Source organism: Hordeum vulgare, chromosome 5H (genome assembly GCF_904849725.1).
Source record: "Hordeum vulgare subsp. vulgare chromosome 5H, MorexV3_pseudomolecules_assembly, whole genome shotgun sequence".
In the NCBI taxonomy this organism is placed as follows: domain Eukaryota; kingdom Viridiplantae; phylum Streptophyta; class Magnoliopsida; order Poales; family Poaceae; genus Hordeum; species Hordeum vulgare.
This window is the reverse complement of record NC_058522.1, coordinates 584,806,218-584,831,357: the sequence shown is the minus strand read 5'-3', so window position 1 is coordinate 584,831,357 and position 25,140 is coordinate 584,806,218. Positions and strand designations below refer to the sequence as shown.

General features: G+C 44.3%; 2 protein-coding genes across 2 annotated transcripts; both read left to right on the top strand.

Annotated features, from left to right (window-relative positions):
• Positions 1-3,879: 3,879 nt before the first annotated feature.
• On the top strand, positions 3,880-7,122 carry LOC123399671 (fatty acyl-CoA reductase 1-like). The gene is made up of 10 exons (XM_045094065.1): positions 3,880-4,022; positions 4,147-4,250; positions 4,959-5,158; positions 5,235-5,335; positions 5,432-5,624; positions 5,756-5,917; positions 5,996-6,077; positions 6,192-6,464; positions 6,564-6,691; positions 6,784-7,122. Exons 1-10 carry the CDS (start codon positions 3,926-3,928, stop codon positions 6,941-6,943), a joined length of 1,500 nt encoding a protein of 499 aa, XP_044950000.1. The 5' UTR covers positions 3,880-3,925; the 3' UTR covers positions 6,944-7,122.
• A 6,131-nt stretch (positions 7,123-13,253) lies between these two features.
• LOC123399669 lies at positions 13,254-14,042 on the top strand. Its single transcript, XM_045094062.1, has one exon. The coding sequence runs from the start codon at positions 13,369-13,371 to the stop codon at positions 13,807-13,809; it is 441 nt and encodes a 146-aa protein (XP_044949997.1). The 5' UTR covers positions 13,254-13,368; the 3' UTR covers positions 13,810-14,042.
• Positions 14,043-25,140: the final 11,098 nt, after the last annotated feature.

The following is a 25,140-nucleotide window of genomic DNA, read 5'->3' as shown; positions in this document are numbered from 1 at the left end:
GGAAAACAAGCTAAGAATATAATATTCATGAGCTAACCAAGTTTCTTATGCCATTTTGGACTTATTATGGCATTTTGGAGCTAAATGGGCTAATTATGTCTTCTTCTCTTCTTCTTCTCTTCTTCTCCTTCTTGTTTTTTTCTTCTCCTCTTCTTCTTCTTCTTCTTCTTCTTCTCCTCCTCCTCCTCCTCCTCCTCCTCTCCTCTTCTTCTACTTCTTCCTCTTCTTTCTATTAAGCTAACTAACTAACTAACCTAACTAACCAAGCTAACTAAACCTATCGCTAAACCTATACAACACTAAACAGCAAAAAATAACAAAAACATAATCTACCACTAAGTAACTAAAAAAGAATCTAGCTACCACTAATTAACAAAACAGAATCTACCACTAAACTACCTACTAAATCTACTAATTAACTAACTAAATCTACCAACTAACTAAACTACCAACTAACTAAAGATAATCTACCAACTAACTAAATTACCACTAAATCTACTAATTAACTAACCTACCAACTAAACTATATATACCACTAAATCTATTAATTAGCAAAAAAGAAAAAAATCACCTTGGTTAGTAGTGGGCAGCCGGGGCGGTGACGGTCGGGGTGGTGGGTGACTTGGACGGAGGTGGTGGAGGAGGGGGTCGCGGGGAGGAGAGGGCACCAGGGCGAGGGGTGGCGCAATGGTGGATGGGAGGGGGTCGCGGGGAGGAGGGCACCAGGGCGATGGTGGAGCGGGGGCACGGAGAGGAGGGGGCGGTGGTGGAGCAGGGGCACGGTGGTGGAGGAGGGGGTCGCGGGGAGGAGGAGGGGGCGAGCTCTCGTGGCGGGTCACGGGGAGAAGGGCGAGCTCCAACGGCGCGTCACGGGGAGGAGGAGGTGGCGAGCTCCAGCGGCGGCGCGGGGAGAGAGAAGGGGCCGGCTGTGGTGCACCGTTATGGGGGAGAGAGAGGGGGTGGGCTGGGGGTTGACGATGTTAGGTCTAGTTGCCTCTTTGCCGTCTGCCCCCGATGGCAAAGTGGTAATAGGCTGACGGCAAAGTGTTGGACCGTTATGGGTTAGAAGGCGGTGTGGGGTGGGTTCTTTGCCGTCTGCCTGCATGTGCTTTGCCGTCAGCTGGCAGACGACAAAGAGTACACTTATGGCAAAGAGGATGTTTTCCATCAGCCTACTCTTTGCCGTCTGGTTTTGGGTTAGCTCATGGCAAAGAGTGTCTTTGCCATCAGCCAGCAGACGGCAAGGAAGCAACACATGGCAAATTCTCTGATTCCAGTAGTGCTATATATAGGAGGGAGGGGGAGGGACTAGCCTTGAGGGACAAGTCCCTCAAGGTGCGCCGGACGCCAGGAGGAGGAGGACTCCTCCAATTCGGTTTCGAAAGGAGGAGTCCTCCTCTTCCTTCGCACCTCCCTCTTTCCTTTTCCTTTTTCTTTTCTTTTGGTATTTTCTTTATGTGGTGCCATGGACTCCTTGGGGTGACTCCACCAGCCCACTAAGGACTTGTGGCGCCACCCTAGGGCCTTGGGCTCACTCCCGGGTGGGTGGGCCCCTCCTAGTGAACACCGGGAACCCATTCGTCACTTCCGGTACACTGCCGGAATTGCCCGAAACTTTCCAGTGACCAAATGAAGCCATCCTATATATCAATCTTCGTTTCCGGACCACTCTGGAAACCCTCGTGACGTTCGTGATATCATACGGGGCTCCGAACAACATTTAGTAACCACACATATAACTCAACTATACTAAAACAACATCGAACCTTAAGTGTGCAGACCCTGCGGGTTCGAGAACTATGTAGACATGCCCCGAGGCACTCCGCGGTCAATATCCAATAGCGGGACCTGGATGCCCATATTGGATCCTACATATTCTCCGAAGATCTTATCGGTTGAACCTCAGTGTCAAGGATTCATATAATCCCGTAATTATTCCCTTTGTCCTTCGGTATGTTACTTGCCCGAGATTCGATCGTCGGTATCCGCGTACCTATTTCAATCTCGTTACCGGCAAGTCTCTTTACTCGTTCGTAATACAAGATCTCGTGACTTACACTTAGTCACATTGCTTACAAGGCTTGTGTGTGATGTTGTATTACCGAGTGGGCCCTGAGATACCTCTCCGTCACACGGAGTGACAAATCCCAGTCTTGATCCATACTAACTCAACGGACACCTTCGGAGATACCTGTAGAGCACCTTTATAGTCACCCAATTATGTTGCAACGTTTGATGCACACATGGTATCCCTCCGGTGCCAGTGAGTTATATGATCTCATGGTCGTAGGAACAAATACTTGACACGCAGAAAACAATAACAATAAAACGACACGATCAATATGCTACGTTCATAGTTTGGGTTTTGTCCATCACATGATTCTCCTAATGATATGACCCCGTTATCAAGTGACAACACTTGTCTATGGTCAGGAAACCTTGACCATCTTTGATCAAGGAACTAGTCAACTAGAGCCTCACTAGGGACAGTGTGTTGTCTATGTATCCACACATGCATTTGAGTTTCCAATCAATACAATTCTAGCATGGATTATAAATGATTATTGTGAACAAATAAATATAATAATAATTAATTTATTATTAGCTCTGGGGCATATTATCAACACAATATACACACATCAAAGTTGATAATTTACTTAGCCGAGATGTGACAACCATTTACTTCTTCAGGACAAATGAATATGGGGTCTAATTTGATAGGTCTCGTCGCGACGGCTCTTTTAGGTGAAAACAACTTTTTAATCGGACCGACAGTTTGAGTTAGAAAACATATTAAAGTTTTAAAATGTGGAGAATTTAGGATGACGCCAACTTTTCCCTCTAATGCATGCACGCATGTGCATGCCAAATGAAAAGTTGAAGGAACCATTTTTTTATGTACGATAATTGCTGTGTAAATAACATGATAACTTATGTAGCACAAGCGTGGTAACTTATTAGTCGAAAAAAAGTCGTCGGAACGTATCAAGATGGGATCTGGTTTTGAAGGTTTCGTCACCACGAACCTTTTATGTTAAAACAGTTTTTCCTTTGGAGCGATGGTTTGAGCTACAAAATGTTTGGAATTTAGAAATTTGATGGAATCTTTGATGATGTCAGCAATTTTTGTCTTACTTGCATGTAGGCTCGTTTCTTCGTCCATGCGAGTAAATCGTTGGGATCTTTTGCTTAACTTGGTAACGTATCATTGTCCTTAGTTATATGCATGATATAAAGGCTTAGCTGTGTTTGGAAATGATCACTGGTGTCACTCTCTGAATTTAGTTGGCCTTCTCCATCGTACTCCTCATTGTAGTTGCAACGGTCTTTTCTCACTGTAGTTGGCACTCTCCATCTTCCAAAGGACAAGATTTGTTGTAACGGTCTTCTCTGATTTTAGTTAGCGCTCTCCATCGCATTTCTTGGGACAAGTTTAGTTGCACGTCACCGGCCTCTATTGACATGCAGTCTCGGAATCGCGGAGGATGAAAAAGGATTGGACTGGACTTTTCCAGAGTCACAGACTCACAGGAGCCAAAACAAACCACACGCAAGTGTTAAACGAAGTATCTTGAAAAAAAATGAGAGGCTAAAAGGACATTTATTTTGTACGTATTTCCCTTTGTACCTAAATACTTGTAGTTGAACACAACTAGAGATAGTATTAACTGAGAGAGTATAATTAATTTCTCTGGAGCCGCTATCACATAATGCAGGTCGACTCGGACTGCTAACCACGTGTAGGTACTCCTGCTGCCCTACTCTCTGACAGAAACTGACCTGCACCACCAGTTCTGCGTGCTGCCTCGTTCCATCTCCTTCCTGCCCTATAAATACATTGCCACACAAATAGTCTAATTCCATCAAATTTTCCAAATAAAAGTTGTCCTTGACCAAGTTGTTCTCTGGAGACAGGAAAAAGAAGATGGCAATGATCGGTGCAATGGATGCGGAGAGCGTTGCAGAATACTTCAGGGGGAAGAGCATCCTCATCACCGGTTCAACTGGGTTCCTAGGAAAAGGTATGTGTGTGTTCATGCTGTAATGCATGATCACTACTTTTCAGTTCAGGATGTGCCGTCCATGTGTGCTGATCACTGAGAGGCTTATATGTATTCTGGTGTTTCTTGCATGATTTGTGGGTAGTGCTTGTGGAGAAGATACTTAGGGTTCAGCCAGATGTGAAGAAGCTCTTCCTCTTGATTCGGGCCCCCAATGTTGAATCGGCAAAGCTTCGGATTCAGACAGAGGTGAAATATTTGTTTCTACACTTTACCCTATGAGGCTATGACTACACCTTTTGCCATGGATGCCAATATGTTTCTTGGCAATCTGTTCTCACTTGTTCACTGACCTTCCATACTGCCAAGAAATATAGAGCAAACAAGTGAATGCATTGCATCTTTTGCAGTCTATCCAGCATTGTGTGTTCATTAATAAGCACACACCAGAGGGAATGAATAGTTATAGTAGAGAGAGACTAGAGACCAAAATAAGGAAGGTGTGACATAGAGGTACACGGTATCACTGATCTAAATAGTACAGAGCTGCATCCAATGTTCTTGACAAACAATAAACTTGAAGACAACGGTTTTCCTAATCCACTAAGTTTGCAACTGGATTAGCAGCATTCCTCCCTGAGGAAGTACACTTGCTCCTTAGAGAGTAATCATGTATATACCTAAGAGATTCATCTATGTCGCCTCATCATACAATTATGAATGAGATAAGACCCACCTCAACATGCAACCATGCATGAAAACTATATTTTTTGTTCAATTATTCTAATTATTCAATATTTATATAATACATAATCAAATGAAATAAGTCATGCGTATTTTAAAGTTTGGTTCTCATGTTATCAATCCAAATTTTTATCAACCAATTTACGCAGCAACGCGCGGGGTATTCTCTAGTTTTACAATGCATAGTACAAACACTGTTTTGGTATTTTTCAGGTTACAGGGAAGGAGATCTTTCAACTGTTGAAAAAAAATCATGGTGTGGGTTTCGATAATTTCATCGAAGAAAAGATCTGTCCTTTGGCAGGAGACGTCATGCATGAGGGCTTTGGACTAAACAGTGCCAAGCTGAGCAATTTGTACAAGAACATAGACATTATCGTCAACGGAGCTGCGACTACAAATTTCACTGAAAGGTTTGTAAATGTTCCTGATCACATACTACTGGCATATTGCTGAAATAATTGGTCCTAATGTGATGCTAAATTTCAGATATGATGTGGCTTTCGACGTGAATGTCTTGGGAGCAAAGCACGTCTGTGAGTTTGCCAAGAAGTGTCCTAAGCTCAAAATGTTGCTTCATGTTTCAACTGGTGTGCAGCCATAAGACTAATTGAGTTTGTGGTTAGTCGTGTGACATGACATTCTGAATATTAACTCATTAAGTGATTGGTTATTTGATTTAACAGCCTATGTAGCTGGTGAACAAGATGGCCTAATACTAGAGAAGCCACTATTAATGGGTGAGACCCTAAGGATGGGCACACATCTAGACATTGAATACGAGCAAAATCTGATCAAAGAGACTATGAGAGAACTAAACACTAATTGTTCCACAAAGAAGGCCGAGAGGAGAACCATGAAGGAGCTTGGCCTGAAGAGGTAAGACACAAACATCTGATTAGAAAAGAAAAGAAAACATACTTGTCCATGTAAACTTCTTCCTTCCATTTGGTAGTACAAAAACCCTGATACATTGGTGACGTGTTTGTTTTATGGACAACTGAATGAAGGGCACGAAACTTTGGGTGGCCAAACACCTATGTCTTCACCAAGGCGCTGGGCGAAATGATGATCGGGCACCTGCGAAGGGATATTCCAGTAGTAATCATCCGCCCTAGCATCATAACCAGTACCCTCAAGGAGCCATTGCCTGGATGGACGGAAGGAATTAGGTGGCGGAAAATCAAAATCTGTTTCTTGATTATTTAAGACAGTGTACAGCAGTAGAGCTAAATTTTCATCTTCCACAGGACAATCGACACGGTTATCGTCGGATACGCCAAGCAGACCTTGCCATTCTTCCTAGCTAACCTTGATTTGATAATGGATGTGGTGAGTAATTTGCTGACAGACTAGCAACAAATTTCCGAATGAACCTTGATCAAGCTACCAAGTAAATAACAAGCTGTGAGGAGTGGTCCTTGTGGGTGTGTGTGTTTTCGACAGATTCCAGGGGACATGGTGGTGAATGCTATGATGGTTTCCATGTCAGCACACTCGGAGGATCACCAAGCACAGATCATCTACCATGTAACATCATCACTGCGCAACCCCGCACCCTACGCCATCCTCTCAGATTCAGGTCACCGCTACTTCTTCGACAACCCACCATGCACGGGGAGGAATGGCGAGTTTGTGCAGCTGAAGAAGATGCGCTTCTTCAGCACAGTCGCACGGTTAAGATTGTACATGACCATCAAATACAAGCTTCCCCTCGAGGTTAGCTAGCTACTATTTCAACATGGAAACATTGATTTCAAAGAGATGAGATGAGAATGAAATTAATAGTATAACTTTATACTACAATCAATTGGACAGATGCTTCATCTAGCGAACATTCTGCTCTGTGGTGTTTTCGCACGACACTACAATGTGGCCCGTAGAAAATACAGATTCGTCATGCAACTGATCGAGCTCTACGCACCATATGCCTTGTTCAAAGGGTGGTAAGTTACTTATCAAAATGTTGTTTTTTCCTTGGATATTAACATTTTATGAATGTTCTCTGATTTAGTTTTCTTCCATCAATCTTGTGAAGCTTTGATGACATGAATTCGGAGAAGCTAAGGATGGCGATAAACAAGGATGAAAATAGCAGTGTACCCTATTGCTTTGACTTTGACCCCAAGTCCATCGACTGGGATGACTATTTCTATAGTGTCCACATCCCCGGTGTGCTAAAAGTTATGCGTGCATGAGTTAAATTTAACTAGCCAAATTTCAACTGAAATTGCTAGCCTTTGAAATACAATAATTCGTAGTACTATGTTTATTTTTAACAGTGGTGAATATGTATTGTACGATATTTTTAGATGCAACTTCGTGCATTATATCAATAAAATAAAAGTAGGTATCAACTTTATGTTGTATCCAATTATACGTATTGCAACTTTAATGAATATGTTTGAGAATGCGTTGCATGGAACTCTTTTGACAAGAACATTCTGTCGTTCTTTGACTTGGTTTCATCAATCTTGTGAAGCTTTGATGACATGAATTCAGAGAAGTAAGGATGGCGATGATCGTTATTTTGATCCCAAGTCAACTGGGATGACTATTTCTACAGTGTTCACATACACGCAGTGCTAAACAATTGAGGCTTCTAAAAAATTCTACAGTGATTGAGTACCATTTAGCTACCAGATTTCAAGTACTGTTTGCTGGTCTTTGAACTTCAATTACTATATTATATTCAACTCTCGTGAAAATGTATCATACTTCTTTTTTGACAACTGAACAGTAGGGAAGCCGCTCTAAAAAAAAAAAACAGTAGGGAAGCCCCCTACAGTATAATTTCTATTAATAAGAATTTAAAGTGCCAAGAATATACAGAGGGTTTTTTAGTTTTCCTTTCTTTTCTGTTTTTGCAATGCGTGATCTTTTTAAAATTAAGAAATGCAATTCATGAACCTCAAATTTCTGAATTTTTTAAATTAGTCATACTTTTTTAGTGAATTTTTTAAAATCTGTGATTTTTCCAAATCTGTGAACATTTTTCCAAAATTGATGAATTTATTTTCAAATCCATGAACGCTTGGGTGAGTCCAACAGGTGCCCTGCACGAGTGATGCCGTCGCTTGGTTGGGCCAAGGTCTAAGCGACTTTTTTCTAATTTTTAATGTTCTTCGATTTTTGTGTTAATTCATTTTCCTTCTTTTTGAACATTATTAATCTTTTTGAATCAATTCAAAAAAATGTTTGGAATACCAGAAAATGTTCTTATTTCTAAAGAAAAATAGAATTTTTAAAAATATTCTGGAATTTCAAAAATTGGTCCTGTTTTTGAAATAAAATCAGAAATTTAAGAAATGTTTGTGTTTCACAAAAAGTGAATAAATTTTAAAAATGTTACCGGGTTTGCAATTTGTGTTCAAACTCCCATCCAATTTTGGGAATTTGTTAAGAGTTTTGGAAAAATAATCATACGCAATTTGAAATTCCAAAATTGTTGGAAAATTTCAAGAAATGGTTAGAACATAAGAAAATGTTCATGTTGATCTATAATGAGAAAATTGTAAATAACGAAAGCATTCAAATTAGGAAAAACTACATGCTCATGAGTGAGCCCTCTGGCCTAGTCTGGTACGCTATTCTCAACTTTTGCATGTAGGTAGCCTTCTGCCCATACGTGTGCCCAGTGTGCAGCCCGCACAGGGCCCAGAAATTCTAGGGGCCCCAAATCTTTATGCCAGGCGATGGCCCGCGTATGGCACTGGGCCGCTGGTGTTGGCCGTCCGCGTAACTCTGGGTGAGGCCGCTGCTCGATTAAAAACGGAAATTGGCAGGCAAGTCAACGCATTCAGACCGGATCAAAATCAATCGGATCATATTTAGAGCCGGCGGCCAATTAACTTAGTGCCAACTCTAATGAATTCCTCTTGCCATCGCCAAAATAGGTAAGTCAACAAAACTTGTTCCTCTCACCAGGCTAACCACGTGAGATCATGTGTAGGATCGAGCGTGAGCAGTTCTCCGTCTAGATTTTATACCGGCACGAGTTAAACAATTCATCAATATTTGCATGGTCCAGGCGGGGGGATTGGATGATTTACCCCCACTTTACAAGGGGTTGGATGATTTGCCCCAGTGTTTGTCTCAATGACCAGTGGCCCCGGCAGTCTGGGTGAGGGGGAGCAAATAATTAAATTGGGAAGTAAAGTGGGGCAAAAGATCTAATTTCTCGGTCCAGACGCTAATTTAAGTGTTTAACTACCATGTTCTTCTGTTTAACTTTGGCTCTTACAGTCCTACTCCTAATCTCTAAATTCGAATTAACTTTTGGCAAGGATCATCACCTCGTTAGAGACTTGGTTCTTGCCTATTTGTTTAAAGATTACAATATATCAACTCATGTGGACACGACCCAAGACTAGATCGGTTAGATGGTTCGTGTAATTCTCAAACATTGACGTATAATCTTCAACGGGTATCTGCTGAGTACTGCCATATCACTTTATTTTATTCATCTTTTGTAGTGTTTCAGTAATACAGATTCGAGTCATAATGAAGAGAAGATTTATTATGAGGACATTGAAGATTTTATTTCAAAGAATACTAAAAGAATGATGTTGTTTAAGTAAATATTGTGCAACGGGAGTTGAAGAGGTATGATTTTTTTATGTATCCAATTGTTATGTAAGATATGATATCATATACTCCCTCTGATCCTAAGTACTATAAGTCTTTTTAGAGATTTCAATAAGAACTTCATACGGATGTATATAGACACATTTTATATTATAGATACATTTATTTTGTTTCATATATACTCTATAATAAAATCTTTAAAATTACTTATATTTAAGAATGTAGGGAGTACATTATAATTGTTCATTAGTTTATTTTTTTCTAGTAAGATAGGGCTCCTTTTTTAGTTTTGCACAGGGTCCCGGATTTTGCCGGCCCGACCCTGGCCCTAACCGAACACCTTACATTCAACATTGTCTATTTTTAGACATCCTTGTAATCACCCTAAGTTTTGCAAGGGGGAGGGCATGCCCATGGTAGGCATCCATGTTAAGTTTGAACCATTTTCGATACTATATGCAAATCACGACATGTTCGGCCGTTTATCGGCCTTTATTGACATAGAAAATTTTGCAAATCAAAAAAAAAATCGAAACCCAAAACAACTTGGCATAGTGCCTTTAATTGGTCATACAAAGCCATGAAAAAATTCGTGCAGTTTCAAGGATGTTGAAAAAACAACATCCTCTTATACGGATCCTTCTAGCACCCGAACACCCTCCGCTAAATATGGTCTGTTTTTAAACATCCTTAAAATGAGTCACCATTTGCAAGCAAGTGGGCATGCCCATACTAGGAATGCAAGTTGAAACATGTCCAATCATTTATTGCCCTTTTTCAACAAAGAAAACTCCAGAAAATGCAAATCTTGTCGAGAACCCAAACAACTTGGCATGAGCCTTTTGGCCTACCAAAACACCATCAGTTCAACATGATCTATTTTTCGACATCCTTGAAATCACCGCGACTATTGCAAGAAGGTGTGCATGACCATGGTAGGCATCCATGTTAGATTTTAATGATTTTCGACACGGTATGCAAGTTGTGACATTTTTGGTCAGTTATCCGCTTTTTTTACCGAGAAAAGTCTGGAAAATGCAAAATTTATAGAAAACCAAAACAACTTAGCATGACACCTTTAATTGATCGTAAAAGTCCATGTAGGCATCCATTTTTTAATATGATCTATTTTTTAATATCCTAAACGGACACCCTTCATTCAACATGGTCTATTTTTTGGACATCCTTAAAATGACCGCCATATGCTCCTAGAAGGTCGATATTCTAATGGTAGGCATCCATGTTAGGTTTGAACAATTTCCGACACCATATGCGAAGTGCGACACGTCCTGACATGTATGGGCCTTTCTTGATCGAGAAAACTCCTTAAAATGTAAAACTTGTTGAAAACCAAAACAACTTGACATGTTGCCTTGAATTGGTCATATGTGGCCATGAAAAATTGGGGTCATTTTAAGGATGTTGAAAAACAACATGCTCTCACACGGAGTCTTCTAGCCTACTAGGACATCCTTTATTGAACATTGTCTATTTTGGAACATTCTTAAAATCATGCCATGTGGCCCATACTCGATCACCCTTCATTCAAACATGATCTATTTTTTAATATCCTTGAAAAATTCCAACTTTTTACAATAAGGTGGGCATGCATATGTAGGCATCCATGTTAGTATTATACGATTTTCGACACCATTTGCAAGTTGCAACGCGTCTAATAGTTTATCGGTCTTTTTTTCATCGCGAAAACTCCAGAAAATGCAAAATTTGTCGAAAACCAAAATAACTTCAAATGGTGTCTTTAATTGTTCATATAAGGCCATGCAAAAAAAATGTCGCCATTTCAAGGATGTCGAGAAATAACATGCACATAGACGGAGCCTTCTTGCCTAAATGGACACCCTCCATTCAACATGGTATATTTTTGAACATCCTTAAAATGACACCAACTTTGCAAGAAGGTCGGCATTCCAATGGTAGACATCCAAGTTAGGTTTGAATGATTGCCAACATCGTATCCAAACTGCGACACGTCTGGACATGTATGGGCCTTTTCTGATCGAGAAAACTCCATAAAATGTAAAACTTCTCGAAAACCAAAACAACTTGGCATGTTGCCTTGAATTCGTCATCTATGGCCATGAAAAATTGGCGTCATTTCAAGGATGTCGAAAACAACATGCTTTCAGACGGAGTCTTTCTAGCCTAGTACGATATCCTCCGTCGAACATTGTCTATTTTGGAACATTCTTAAAATTATGCCAGCCTTTGCAAGCACGTAGGCATCGATGCGAGCTTTGAACGATTCCCGACACCGTATTCATGTTATTACATGTCTAGCCATTTTATCGTCCTTTTTTTACCGTAAAAACTCCAGAAACTGCAAAATTTGCAGAAAACCAAAACACTTTAGCATGGTGTCATGACTCTTGAGTTGGTCATACAAGCCAATGAAAAAAAAAACAGGGATCATTCGATAGATGTCAAGAAACAACGTGCTCTCAAACGGAGCCTTATGGCATACTCACACACCCTATGTCAAGATATTGTTTTTTGGACATTCTTGAAATGAACCCAGCTTTTGCCATCAAGTGGACATGCCCATGGTTGGCATCCATGCAAGGTTTGAAGGAAAAAAGAATTTAAAATCATGCTTCAAACAGTTATTAAAAACCATTATTTTCGTATTCAAACAGTATTTCAATTTTTTGAACAGGTTTCAAAAAGAAAAAGAAAGTTCAAAAAGGAGAAACTAAGTTAACAAAAAAAGAAGAAAATAGAGAAAAAAAGCTTAACCTTGGCCCAACTAAACAATGACATCGCTCCTGTCGTGCGCGTCTTGGGCTGGCCGAAGCTCTCGTGATTTGGAAAAAAAAATAATCGATTCTGAAAAAATGTTAGCAGATTTGCAAATTTTAAAAAACAAATCAAGGAGAATTCACAACAAATGAGTTGCAAAAAGAAGCTAACCTGGTTTTGGGAACCTTCTAGGAGGTTCCAACTGCGTTTTTATCTTTTTCTTTGTTATCTTATCTCCTATTTTCTTTTTTATTTTTCTTTTTCTTTCCCTTTACGTTTGCTTTGCCTTTTTATTTGTTATATTTTTCATACATTCATAATTTTCATAATCTGCAAGAAAAAATCGACTCTTGGAATATTTCATGTGTTTTAAAAATATCATTTCCTAAAAAATGTTTGTTTACTAAAAAATGTTAAGAATTTATTATTATTATTAATCAAGGTTCAGAATTCCCATCTTTTGGTCAGGTTTCGATTTTTTTATATAGTACATATTACTAAATGTTCAAAAATTCAGAAAATGTTCACAGTTCAAAGAAATGTTCGCAAATTAAAACAATGTTTGCGTTCGAAATTTTGTTCAGGGTTTAAAAAGGTGTTTCCGTTTAAAACAATTATTCACAGATCCAACAAAATGTTTGCTTGTCCAAAAATGATATGTTTTGAAAAATTAGAAACATGTTGAGCTTTCCTGGTTGCTTAGTGCAGTTTGCACGCAACAGTGAGGGAGGTTGTACCGATGAGGGGCTCTTAATTTATACGTATGTTTTTGGAGGTGAAAGAAAACTATGCACACTTTTAAAATGCAACGAAGACAGCCGGTCCGATAAACTAAACGCTTGATCAGCAGCGTTGGGCTTAGAAATAATAATTTCCAAATCCAACCCAAGAAATGATTCAGAAGCTTCTTTTTTTCTCAGCGAGAAAAATGATTCAGAAGCTATAGCTCGATATATAGTGGTGAGGTGGAAGGAATTTGTCCATCTTTAATCAGTGCGCAGCGCACCACCTCTTTGATGAATTGATTCTGTCATGTAATCCTCCTTTGATGTATAGTATAGCTAAGAGCTCTTCCAACATGCAGGCAGCATATATTCCGGCGCGCCCACCTTCTACCTCCCAGCTCTCTCACCCATCACCGCCTTTCCTTTCTTCAGCCCACAAGCATTTGGCATCTGCTTCCTTCCTTCCACGCCAATAATATATACCACCACCCTGCACGCGCCCACAGCTCTGCAAAGCAGGAGCGGCAGCAGCTAAGCAAAGCTAGGCTAGCGCGATGTCGTCGTGGGCGCAGCACTCGCGGCGGGGCTGGAGGCACGGCTGGGCGGCGCGGGCGCTGTCGTCGGCGACGCTGCCGCCGTGGCGCCTGCTGGCCTTCTTCGCCATCGTCGTCTCATTCCTGGCCACCTCCTCCTACGTGGACTACAGAGCCGTGGAGCGCCGGGCCGAGATCGGCGCCCGCGTCTTCGCCGCGCCGCTCGCCGCCATGGCCGCCTTCCTCCTCTTCGCCGCGCTCGGGTACTGGCGCCGCCGCACCCGCTGGGCGCACCGGCGCCACGCCGTGAACGCCCAGCCGGCCGTGGCCTCGTCGCAGTCGTCGGGCGCGTCGCCGTGGGGCGTGGCGGCGATGGTGGCGGTGCTGCTGGTGATGGTGACGTTCCAGCCCTGCGTCCACTCCATGTGGTTCAGGCCGCTCTGGAGTTCAGACTACAGCTAGCTCCTGGCTCATCGGGTACTCTCTCCGTACGTGTGTAGTAGTAGTACTACTGTCAGTGTTCATAAAAGTAGCTACGTGCTTGAGATATGTGTTTGATCGTTGTGTAACCTCACGGTATTAGTTGAATTTCATACGCCTACATTTCCGTGTGATTATATTATGTATGTTTGCTTCAAATTATGAGGGAATATCCTCACGGTATTCTCATCTTGTATAAAATCTCACCTAAACTAGCACTAATTCTTTTTTTAGGTAGTACTTCCTCCGTTCCAAAATTCTTGTCTTAAATTTGTCTAGATATGAGTATATCTAGTCACGTTTTAGTATTTAGATACATCCGTTTTTAAACAAACTTAAGACAAGAATTTTGAGATGGAGGTAGTAAGTGGTAGGCGTTTTCGGCCGACCGTCGTGGAAATTTTAAGGGCTCCTTTAATTCAAAGAAATTGCATAGGATTTCTGAAAGATTTTTACCCTTATGATTGTTTTCTTTTATGGTCGTTTGACGCGTAGGATTGACATCCTTAAGAAAATTTTTTCATAGGATCCTTTTATACTATAATTTGAAGGAAAATTGTCATTCACTCAAACCTTTTTGTAAAATTCCTATGTTTTTTCTATGCTATCAAACATTCTTTCGAATCATGTAGGATACTATAGGACATGTCATCCTATTCTTGTATTTTTTTTCCTATTCCTTCGTTATGAGAATCCTGAGCTTTAGGGCGCGTTTGGTTGCCTGCATGAGGCCGAACCAGGCCCGTGCGGGAAGAAAACGGGTTGTTCGGATGGCTGCATACACTGTTGGGCCTGCATGACACGATGTTTAAAGCACTCTTTGGTCTGGCTGCATGGGAACGCTCGAATCGGCAGTTTCTCCAGAGCCAGACCCGATCAAGGCACGCGCGCGGGCACTCTTGATAAGCCGAGTTGCTTCCCGAAGCGCCGGCGGTTATTAGCCTCACCGTCCCTCACCGCTCCCTCTCCCCACTCTCCCCCACTCTCCCAACTCTCACCGGCGGCGGCGGATCGGAGGAGAGCAAGACGACCATCGGACTCCATCGCCGGTGAGCGGATCATCACCTGGCCCGCGGCAATGGCGGTAAGCACTTTTATGTTCGTCATGCACTACTTTTTCGCGTTCGATCCGGCGGTAGATACGATCCACGACGGAGAGGGGAATGGGGAATAGAGGTAGATAAGCATGGCACTTCATACTAGTTCATACGAGTTCATACTAGTTCATGTAGACACTGGCTAACTGCGTCGTTGAGGCGTACAGAGCGGGGGGTCGAGTGGCTGGCCTTCATCTTCTTGTCCATCGCCGTGCAGGGCGGCGAGTCATCATCGTCCTCGGTGGAGTTGAGGTCGATCTGCCAGCTACGACGGCCTGCCTCCGGCGCCCTCACTAGCAGTTGCACCGGTTCTTCCTCCTCCTTAGGCTCCCCACCGCTGACCACCGGTGGCACGATTGTCGTCTCCCACTACACTGCGGCACGGCGGTCATTAGGAGCCCAGTAGTTCTTGTACTTGGACCACCTCTTCATCTGTTTAGCGTCGTCGGAGACGGCTTGATTCATGGCCCAGCGAATGATGTCGACTGCCATCGCGCCCTTCGTTGGATTAGAAATTAGCGTCTTCAACTCTTGTGCAGTGGCCCTCATGAGCACTGTGTTAGATTCCTTCTGCATGTCAGGCATGGAGCTGAAGTTCGAGCACACCTCCATGGTGTTCTCAAACTTGGTGCGGTCACTAGTCGACCACCCGAGGAAGAAGGCCTTCCAGCCAATACCCCAAGGGAAGTGGTTGGCGTTGGAGCTGGAGCTGGAGCTCATGACGATGGAGAGGAGGAAGGTTTATAGTGAGAGAAGAGAGGGGGTGGGTAAGTAGTGGTGGTCGGGTTGAGTAAGTATAGGCACGATGGAGAGGAGGAAGAGTGACAGTCATGCCATTTTAACTACATGCTCTTCAATGAGCCATGGACTCTGTTTGTGCCTGACTCCATGAATTGTGTGCAGATCGAGGAGAGCAACGAGATGGGCACGAAGGTGCTCCCAGCCGCTGACAAGAAGGGCAAGGAGGCGGTTCATCCAATGACCGAGGTGGTGCTGCCGCCCACCGCCGAGGAAGAACCGAAGACGCCAATGGTTGGCGACGACGAGCGCATGGAGGATCCCCCAGCAGCAAGCGCCGCAACTACGGCCACTACCATGAGGAGGGTGGCCCAACTCACTTTTGCAAGGTCATCCTTGCACCGAAGCTTGAGTGCATCCCCATGCCCTTGGACTTCAACAAGCACTTCGCCGTGGTGCCAACGGAGTTCAAGCTGAAGAACAACACCGACTGCTCGTGGAGGATGACGGTCAAGCTGATGACCGGAAGGGTGACCCTGGATCAGGGTTGGGCCACGTTCGCCATCGTTCATCACATCAATATCGGCTACATGGTGACGTTCAAGCTCCTGACTCCCGACACCTTCAAGGTCATCATCTTCGACGACGATGGCATTGAGGTGGTCAACAAGTGCGGGGAGCGCGGCGAAGCCTTCGCCGCCAGGGACTAGGACCGGGCACCTCCTTCCTAAGTACTATCGAGTCTGCTTGAACTATGGTTTATGCGTTGAACTGTTTGAACTATCGTTGTGAACTATGATGTTAAGTAGCTCAAGCTCTGTTTATGCTCTCCTCTGCTTATGATGTGTGATACATAGTTGTGCTGAAATGTGCTGGTAACTTCATCAACTAGCCAAAGAGGTTACCACACACCAGGCGTTGCATACAACCAAACATCATGCCTTGGGTTGTCCACTAACATGCACGCAACCAAACAAGAGGGTGTGTGGTTCATCCCATGCACCCAAGAGGGCATGCAGGCAACCAAACAACTTGCAGATGGTGCATTTGAGTCTGTTTTTGCTCAACCAGGCTGAATTAAGAAGGCTATACAATGCACCTACTGTAGACTAAAGAACCAAACACGCCCTTAGATCCTTTTTATCCCTTTCACCACACACGCCCACACGGGAGCATTGACCTCCGCGTGCCGCATGTGGCCGCAGCCGCCAGCCGCTCACCAGGCAAACAACAAGGCCACCCCACAGCTCGCTAGCAGTCATTGCCGCCATTTCCCATTTTGCAGTTTTTATAATGCAGCTCGGGCACTCGTCAATTCCAGCTCTGGCCCCTTTGGACATTTTAAATTATCCTTATTTTTTGTTTGCTGATATATATTTTAAAATTCTTGAACACTTATAAATTTTGCAAACAATTTATTTCATTCACAAATGTTTTTGAATTTATGGATTTTTCAACTTTGTTAACCTTTAGTGAATCCATAAAAAAAATTAAATTTGTGAACATTTCCTTTTTACAGTAAAAAAAACAATTAACTAGATTTTTTTTAAGAATCCAAGAACATATATTTTTTCAATCAACTTGAAGAAAAATATGATAAAGTTGTACTAAAGCACCCACGGTAATACGGATTGGAGGGAATAATTTATTTTTTCTTAACCAGAATTAAAGAGCGAGATAACAAAGGAACGAGCCATCCTAGAGGGGACCTTCAGTTTTTTTTCTTTCTGTTTATTTATTTTTTCTTTTTTCTAAGGTTATTTTATTTTCTAAATCTATATGTTTGGAAAATTGTTTTTGAAATTCATAAAATTTACTTGCTTTAATAAAAATGTTCTAAATTCCAAATAATTGATATTTTTCAAAAAATCATAACTTCACAAAATTGGGGGATTTAAAAACTGTTTAATATTTTCAATATTGTTTGATTTTTTTTTAAATGTCCATTTTAGTAGTTTTTTTGTTTTCATTATTTACCTTTTTTTGTTTGATATTTTATAATATTTGTTTTGAATTTCAAAAAAAACTTGTGTTCAAACTTTTGTTCACACTTGATATTTAACTGTTCATGCTTCAAACAATTGCAAAAAATATTCTTGATTTCAAAATGTATTCATATTTTCTTCATGTTTAAAATTGCTCTTGTATTCAAAAAACTTCATGATATTTTAAAAAATATTTATTTTTTCAGAAACTTGTTACCATTTTTAGAATATTTTCTTGTTTTTACATTTTCATAAAAACAATGTTCTTTTTTTACGAAAAAGGCTTCTATTTTGTAAAAAATTGTTCACAAATTTAAAACATGTTCAAATTTTCTTCACCACTTCTAAAAATGTTTGAGAATTCAAAAAAAAAATCTTCATTTTCTAAAAAAAATTGCCTTTTCAAAAATGTACGTAAGTTCAAAAATATTCCTGTTTTAAAAAGTTTACATAAGTTTGAAAAAAAATTCCACTTCAAAAGTTGTTCACAAAATTCAAAAAATGTTGTTTTAAAAAAGTGTTCTAAGTGTCTACAATACTCGTGTTTTTAAATTTGTTCATAGACTAAAAATTGTTTATGTTTTCCAAAAAACATTGCGTGTTTTAAAAATTATTCAGAATTTAAACAATTTTTCCCATTTTACAAATTTGAATACTAAACTTGAAAAGCATTCGTTTTTCCAAAAAAATGATTGCATTTTAGAAAAGTATCAGAATTTTAAAAAATATACCTGTTTTCAAACAAAAATTATTGTTTCAAGGATTGGTCACATATTCAAAAAGCAAATTAAAAATTCTTCAGAACTTCAACAAGATTTCCATTTACAAATTTTGTTCGTAAATACAAAAGTTGATTAAGTTCTAGAAATTCAAAAATCAAAATTTAAACCTTTTAACAATGAGAGAAAGTGAAACACGAAACAAAATAAAGAATAGGAGAAAAAGAAAAGAAGAAAAGAGGTAAATAAAAAAGAGAAAAAATGGGGAAAAGGAAGAGGAAAAGGAGCTGGCTAACTGGTCTGGCCCAGTGGCTTTGCTAGCGCCCCTGCATGTGCGAAGCGGCAACAATTTGCTGCGACGCGCGACATGTAGGACTTCCCGCTCCTATTAGCCGCCTTTAGCGCCGTGGAGGCCAACTGGCGCTGAATGCGCCAAAACTTGTAGCAAGAAAAACCGAGACTAGAATTTGTTATCTGCGGATTTGAACTTATATTGTCAGATCCATGGCACCCAAGACAAGCGAGCCACTCACACCAACAATAATTGTTGGGTATTCAAGCACGCTGGCAAAGCAGCTGCCGAAGAGCAGAGTAGGGCCCCTCGAAGGAAAGACGACGAGGAGCCCCGCGGCGCATACACTGGGGCCAAAAGTTGTTCCCTCCCGACGTAAAAACCGTAGACATGATTTACGTGACTCATATACCCAAGAAGGAGAGGAAGCGAGCCCTTAGAGAGGTCTACGCCGTAGAGCCCGTAGCTTGTCCGATCACTTTTGACCACAGGGATCATCCGACCAGTATCCGCCACGGAGGGTCGGCCGCCCTCGTCCTAGACCCCATTATAGATGGGTATCACCTCACCAGAGTCCTTATGGACGGAGGAAGTAGCCTTAATCTGATTTATGCAGATACGGTGAAAAAGATGGGCATCTACCCATCCAGAATCAAACCAAGCAACACTACCTTTAAAGGAGTGATTCCACGCATTGAAGCCCGCTGCTCTGGCACCATAACGCTGGAAGTTGTGTTTGGATCGCTCGATAACTTCCGCAGCGAAGACTTGATCTTCGATATCGTCTCCTTTCACAACGGGTACCATGCACTGCTCGGCCACGCAGCCTTCGCTCGCTTCAATATTGTGCCTCACTATGCTTATCTAAAGCTCAAGATGCCCGGACCCCGAGGATTCATCACTGTCAACGTCAATACAGAAGGATCTCTTTGGAACGAAGAGTACACCACGGCCTTGGCGGCCAAATGAGAGAAAGACAACGAAGCACCAAGTCACAAGACGATTATCAAGACGCGACAGGTAGCCAAGCGATTCCGAGTCCAATCAGCTCCCCCGGAGTCCTCCTCGGCTCCGAGTACATAGGGTTACGCCCCCCGCAGCACGTCCTGAACACCCTCAAGGTATATCCCTCGCAGTCACAATTTCATTCTCCGGATACCATGGACGGTTGTGGGGGCCCTCAAACAAGTACCATTACCCGACTAGACCAGGTTACGGTACCAACGTCTTCCCGGACAAAAAATGGATATCATGAAGAAATCCCCAAGCGTCAATCACAACGTCATCAAGAGATTCTCAAGACCGTTCATTCAAGGTCCGTCTGCCATCTGCAACTAGCTATAAAGGATATTAATCATGCTCTAAGATATAGCACTATTGTACGTGTCCTGATATTTAGCGCAACCATTTTCACTAGTTCCGGTAGACCAATGGATGGGGTCGAGTCCTTGTGCCCCTGCCTTCACGGAAACGCCAATCGACAATGCATGGGGTCGAGTACTTGTGCCCCTGCCTTCACGGAAACGCCAATCCATCATAGATAAGGACTCGACGCGTCTGGCGATGGTCGCACTGCCCACAGCTGAGCAGTCCATCGTGGCCAATATGATGCTGGTGAAATTTTCGAGTGGTGTATAACGAAGGACAGAGAGACATTATTATCCTACTGTTCCTGTTCAACACAACGTGCTTGGCAACTGCTTGACCTGTGCTCAGTGGCGAAGCCAGCAATCTGGCAAGGTTTGACTGCTGTCATACCTAAAATATGCCATGTATACTAAGTTTATGTGGTACTTGGTTGAAGATTTGAACCAAGCTACATATACTAGTAACCTCTGCCACACTTGTAAAAAGTGTTTGCATTCGCCACTGCCTGTGCTATGCAAGTCAAGTCAACGGATAATCGATCAAAATCGTAATGTTCGGGTGTACGAAATGAGAGCCTGAATTGTGTTAACTTTTCTCCAGGATTCAGAGGTCCTGTTTGTTTTAAAAGTCCCGGAACTTTTTTTAGTCCCAACTTAAAAGTCCCTAGTCCCTATCCGTTTGTTTCCAGGGACTAAACAGGGACTAGAGGTCATTAAATGACATGTAAAAAGCCCATGTTACCCCTGATCATATTATTAAATAACACTTGTTCATAAGCAAATATTACAAAAGCAAAGAATTCTTGTTCACAACACTTGTTCATAATGAAAGATTACAGAAGCAAACAACACTTGTTCATAACACTTGTTCATAAGCAAATATTACAGAATCGAACAACACTTGCTGTTTCAACCGAAGTAATATCATTGTTGTTTCAACACAGAAGCAAACAACACAGCCCTACCACGACCAGGGCCAGCCAAAGGAGCCCTGGGATGCCGGTTGATGCGAGCGGAACGGAGAGGGGAGCTGCGTCTCGTCGTCTTCATCCATGGCGGCGGCGGCGGCCGAGGGCACTGGCTGCGGCGGCCGAGAGGACTGGCAGCGGCGGCCGAGCGCACTGGCAGCGGCAGGGGAAGGGGCGAGGGCACTGGCGGCGGCGGCTGAGGGAACTGGCGGCGGCGGCCGAGCGCACTGGCAGCGGCAGGGGAAGGGGCGAGGGCACTGGCGGCGGCGGCTGGGGGAACTGGCGACGGCGGCCGAGGGAACTGGCGGCGGCGGCGGCTGGTGGGAGACGCGAGCGCGAGCGGCTGGACGAGCGAGCGGATAAGGCCAGAGACGCGATCCGATGCGGGGCAGGGTAGGAAAAAGTCCCAAAAAGTCCCTCCCACAGGTACTTCTCCAAATAGTCCCAAGCACCCCACTTTAGTCCCTAAAAGTCCCTCCTGTTTGTTTCACATGGGACTTTTTTTAGTCCCTACACCAAAAAGTTCCTGGAAACAAACACCCCCAGAGTTCAGGCAAGCTTTTCTCTAGGATTCAGAATTCTTCCAGAGTATTAAGGTCTTGTTTGGTACAAATGGTTTTGAAGTCCCAAGGGAACGGGGATTTCAAGGGTTTTGGTGAATCCCCTCTTCCATCAAATCTCCTTGAATCCCGGTTCCACAAGTTTCATGAGCCCCCCCTCGATTCTTCAAAAACCCGTGGATCAGGAGGGGGTTGGATGGTTCAAAGGGGTTTGTCCATCGCGAACCTTGTGTGCCAAATGAACTTACGAAGAATTTGGAAGTTTTCTGTCCTCGTGGGGATAATCCCCTATTAATCCCTTCAACCTCCTTGTGTCAAACGAGGCCACGGGGATAAATAAATTTCAGTGTTTCTTTAATTCCTCTAAATACATTTTTTGTGGAACAAGATTGGCACTTTTGTTTTAAAATGCACGTTTAATTTTACTTCGGTGAAGGCAAAATAATTATTCTACAAAGCTCAGAACATTAGCAACTAGTGGTTTCAACTTTCTCGCTCAGCAGAAAAATGAAAAAATGCTAAAAAACATCAAACTTTGTATTGGCTAATAAAATACTGCAGTACTTTTTCATGTGCATATACAGGCTGCATAGGCTATGGCTATTTTTCTGGACCAAGATTTAAGAGGCCAGCAGGGGTAGAGCCGTAGTCTGTAGACGAAATAGCATTCAAAAATGTCACTAATAGCATTCAGGAATACATTTTTTCTGCTTTGTCTTGCTTCAAGTTTGACAGTCAGCAGGGAAACCTGTCTGTGCATGACAAGGACATTGACATTAATACGGACGGAGGAATAGAAGATGAAATGTACACATCTCCAGAAGATTATAACAGCAATCGGCCAATTAGATCCCAGCCTCATAGACCGTTCCACACAAAATCCAAGTTTCCCTAAAAAGAATAAAATCCGAGTAACCCCAACTTACTCAAAATTAAATCCTTTCTTCAGAAATACAGAAATATTTCAAAACCAGAACATAAACCAAAGAAACAACAAGAAAACAGTACATGAGCGAACGAAACTGTTGTAAGAGCATCTCTAGCATACCCGTATAATTGCCGGAACTGTAAAATTACAGCGACTATACGAGTTTGGCTGTTTTTTTGTGTCAGACCAGGTACTGTAAACGACGCCCTGCCCATAAAAGTTTTGCGGCGGCCTGTAAACGCGAGCGCTATATCTACGGTTTCGGCTGCTGGATGCGGGTCGAAACCCTATTCCTTCGTCGCCACGAAAACTCCCCCCACCTCACCGCCGGCGCCTCAGATCCGTCGCACGGCCTCCATTCCGTCGCGTAGCCGCTACATTCCACCACCGATGATGGCCAATTCCGGCGGTCGTAGGAACGACGACCCCGAGAGGGCTCGTCGCGTCAGATCCGACGCAGCACAGAAGCGCGCCGCTCGCCGGTACACGCAATAGGGAATGACGCCACCGTCGTCGCTCCTCTGTCGCGAGACAGAGGAGTACGACCGCGCGTGTGGCTGCCTCATCTCTGGCAGCTCCTCCGAGGCATCGAGCTCGCGCTCCTCCCTCCCCCTGGGGAAGAGGGAGCTTGAGGAGCTCTCGCCGGTGAAGATGGAGCTCGAGGAGCTCCCGCTGGTGAAGATGGAGCCGGAGGCCGAGGCGGTGCTGGAGCGACGTGCCAGGGTCATCGTCGGACCGGAGGATTCCCCCCCCCCTCGACGGAGGCGGATAGCCTTTTGCCCGCACTGCTGGCGCAGAGTGCGTGGGAGATGGAAGAGGACCAGCAGCGCAGCCGGAGGAAAGAGGAGATCGACAACGTGCTCTACGAGCAGGGTCTCGCATCGGCCCTCGCCTACGGCCACAAGGTGAAGGAGTTGCGCCGTGAAGCGACTGCACAGGAGAGCATTTACGTCGAGCTCTCCTCCAACGAGGACGACAACTGAACGCACTCCGCATCTACTACCGCACGAGCTCGACAAATTCCATTCATTTTTATGATAGTTTACATCGATTCGAACAGAATTTAAGAAAACAGCCCAAATCTACTCCTCTTCCTCATCACTCCTGGTGAGGTCGACAATCGCCGTGCCGCCCCCGTCCTTGTCGCTGCTCACGAGCAAGTCCTCCTTCTCCACCGCCGCCTCCATCTCCACGGCTTGTTCTTCGGTCAAGGCCTCCTACGCAGCCGCCAACGCGGCCTCCTCCGCCGACCTCGCGAGCGCCGCCAGCAACCCAGACGTGTCGGCTGGGTCGCCGTCCTGGTGAAGCATCGCCTGCTCCGGCGGGAGCGGGACCTCCGACGGGGCAGGTGAGGTGGGTGTGGCTGCACGAAGGCAGGAAGGGTCTGCATCCCTGGTAATATATCCGACGGGGAGACCACGGGTGCGGCGCGCTTGAACGCCCCGACGACGATGTCGAAACTCTTGCCGGTCCAGAAGCGACGGCGGCTTTTCCTGTTCTACGGGCCGCCGATGTGCTGCCGGAGCTCCTCCCTCGACTCCGGTGGGCCGAGGGTTGGGTATCCGTCGACGGAGATTCACCACGACCGTGGCAGCTTGGGCGACGGCGGCACGTACAACCCGAACCGTACCAGATCTTCGGTCTGGCCGATGGTCAGCCTGGACGGCCAGATGCCGACCGGTGCCGCACCGTCACTGTCGGAGTCGCTACACATGCTGGCTACGACGGAGAGAGGCGCGTCAAGAAAGAAGAGGAAGAGGGCGGGTGTTGACCGGGACGGGGCCGGCATCGGCTTTTATAGCCCCGCGGGGGCATGCGAGGCGCTATGCGGCCGAACCGCGGCGTTAATGCACGCTGCAGGCGAGGCACCATTGTGCCAGCGCGCGCAGCAGGCGAGGCGCTACGCGGCCGAACGCAGTGTAAGAGCAAGTACAATAGTAGAGCCGGCTGCCGGCTGTAAGCTCATGCCATGTCACATATAGTCCATCTTATAGCTAGCATGTACAATAGTTGGTTAGAAGAGTGTACTACTTATTTATTATATGACTCACCTTTCATTCTCACAAAGTGACTAGGAGCACGTGCTAGAGCTGGCTCTTAACTAAGAGCCCGCTTACCTTCTCTCTCCTCGAACTAAGCAAAAATATACTATTTTATTTCTTATAGCCAGCTGACTCAGCTTTATTGTACTTGCTCTAATGCACGCGGCATGCGAGGCGCCGTGATGCCAGTGCGTGCGGCGGGCGAGGAGGCTGACCGGTAAGCGCGCACGGTAGCCGAGGAAGAAGGCGGCGGAGCAGCGGTGCGACATGCGAGGAAGAAGGCGGCGGAGCAGCGGTGCGACATGCGAGGAAGAAGGCGGCGGAGCAGCGGTGCGACATGCGAGGAAGAAGGCGGCGGAGCAGCGGTGCGACATGCGAGGAAGAAGGCGGCGGAGCAGCGGTGCGACATGCGAGGAAGAAGGCGGCGGAGCAGCGGTGCGACATGCGAGGAAGAAGGCGGCGGAGCAGCGGTGCGACATGCGAGGAAGAAGGCGGCGGAGCAGCGGTGCGACATGCGAGGAAGAAGGCGGCGGAGCAGCGGTGCGACATGCGAGGAAGAAGGCGGCGGAGCAGCGGTGCGACATGCGAGGAAGAAGGCGGCGGAGCAGCGGTGCGAC

Coding starts and splice junctions, on each gene's coding strand:
- LOC123399671 (XM_045094065.1), top strand. CDS start 3,926: ATGGCAATGATCGGTGCAATGGATGCGGAGAGCGTTGCAGAATACTTC. Junction 5,336..5,431: donor GTTGCTTCATGTTTCAACTG/GTGTGCAGCCAT, acceptor TTGATTTAACAG/CCTATGTAGCTGGTGAACAA. Junction 5,918..5,995: donor GGATGGACGGAAGGAATTAG/GTGGCGGAAAAT, acceptor CATCTTCCACAG/GACAATCGACACGGTTATCG.
- LOC123399669 (XM_045094062.1), top strand. CDS start 13,369: ATGTCGTCGTGGGCGCAGCACTCGCGGCGGGGCTGGAGGCACGGCTGG.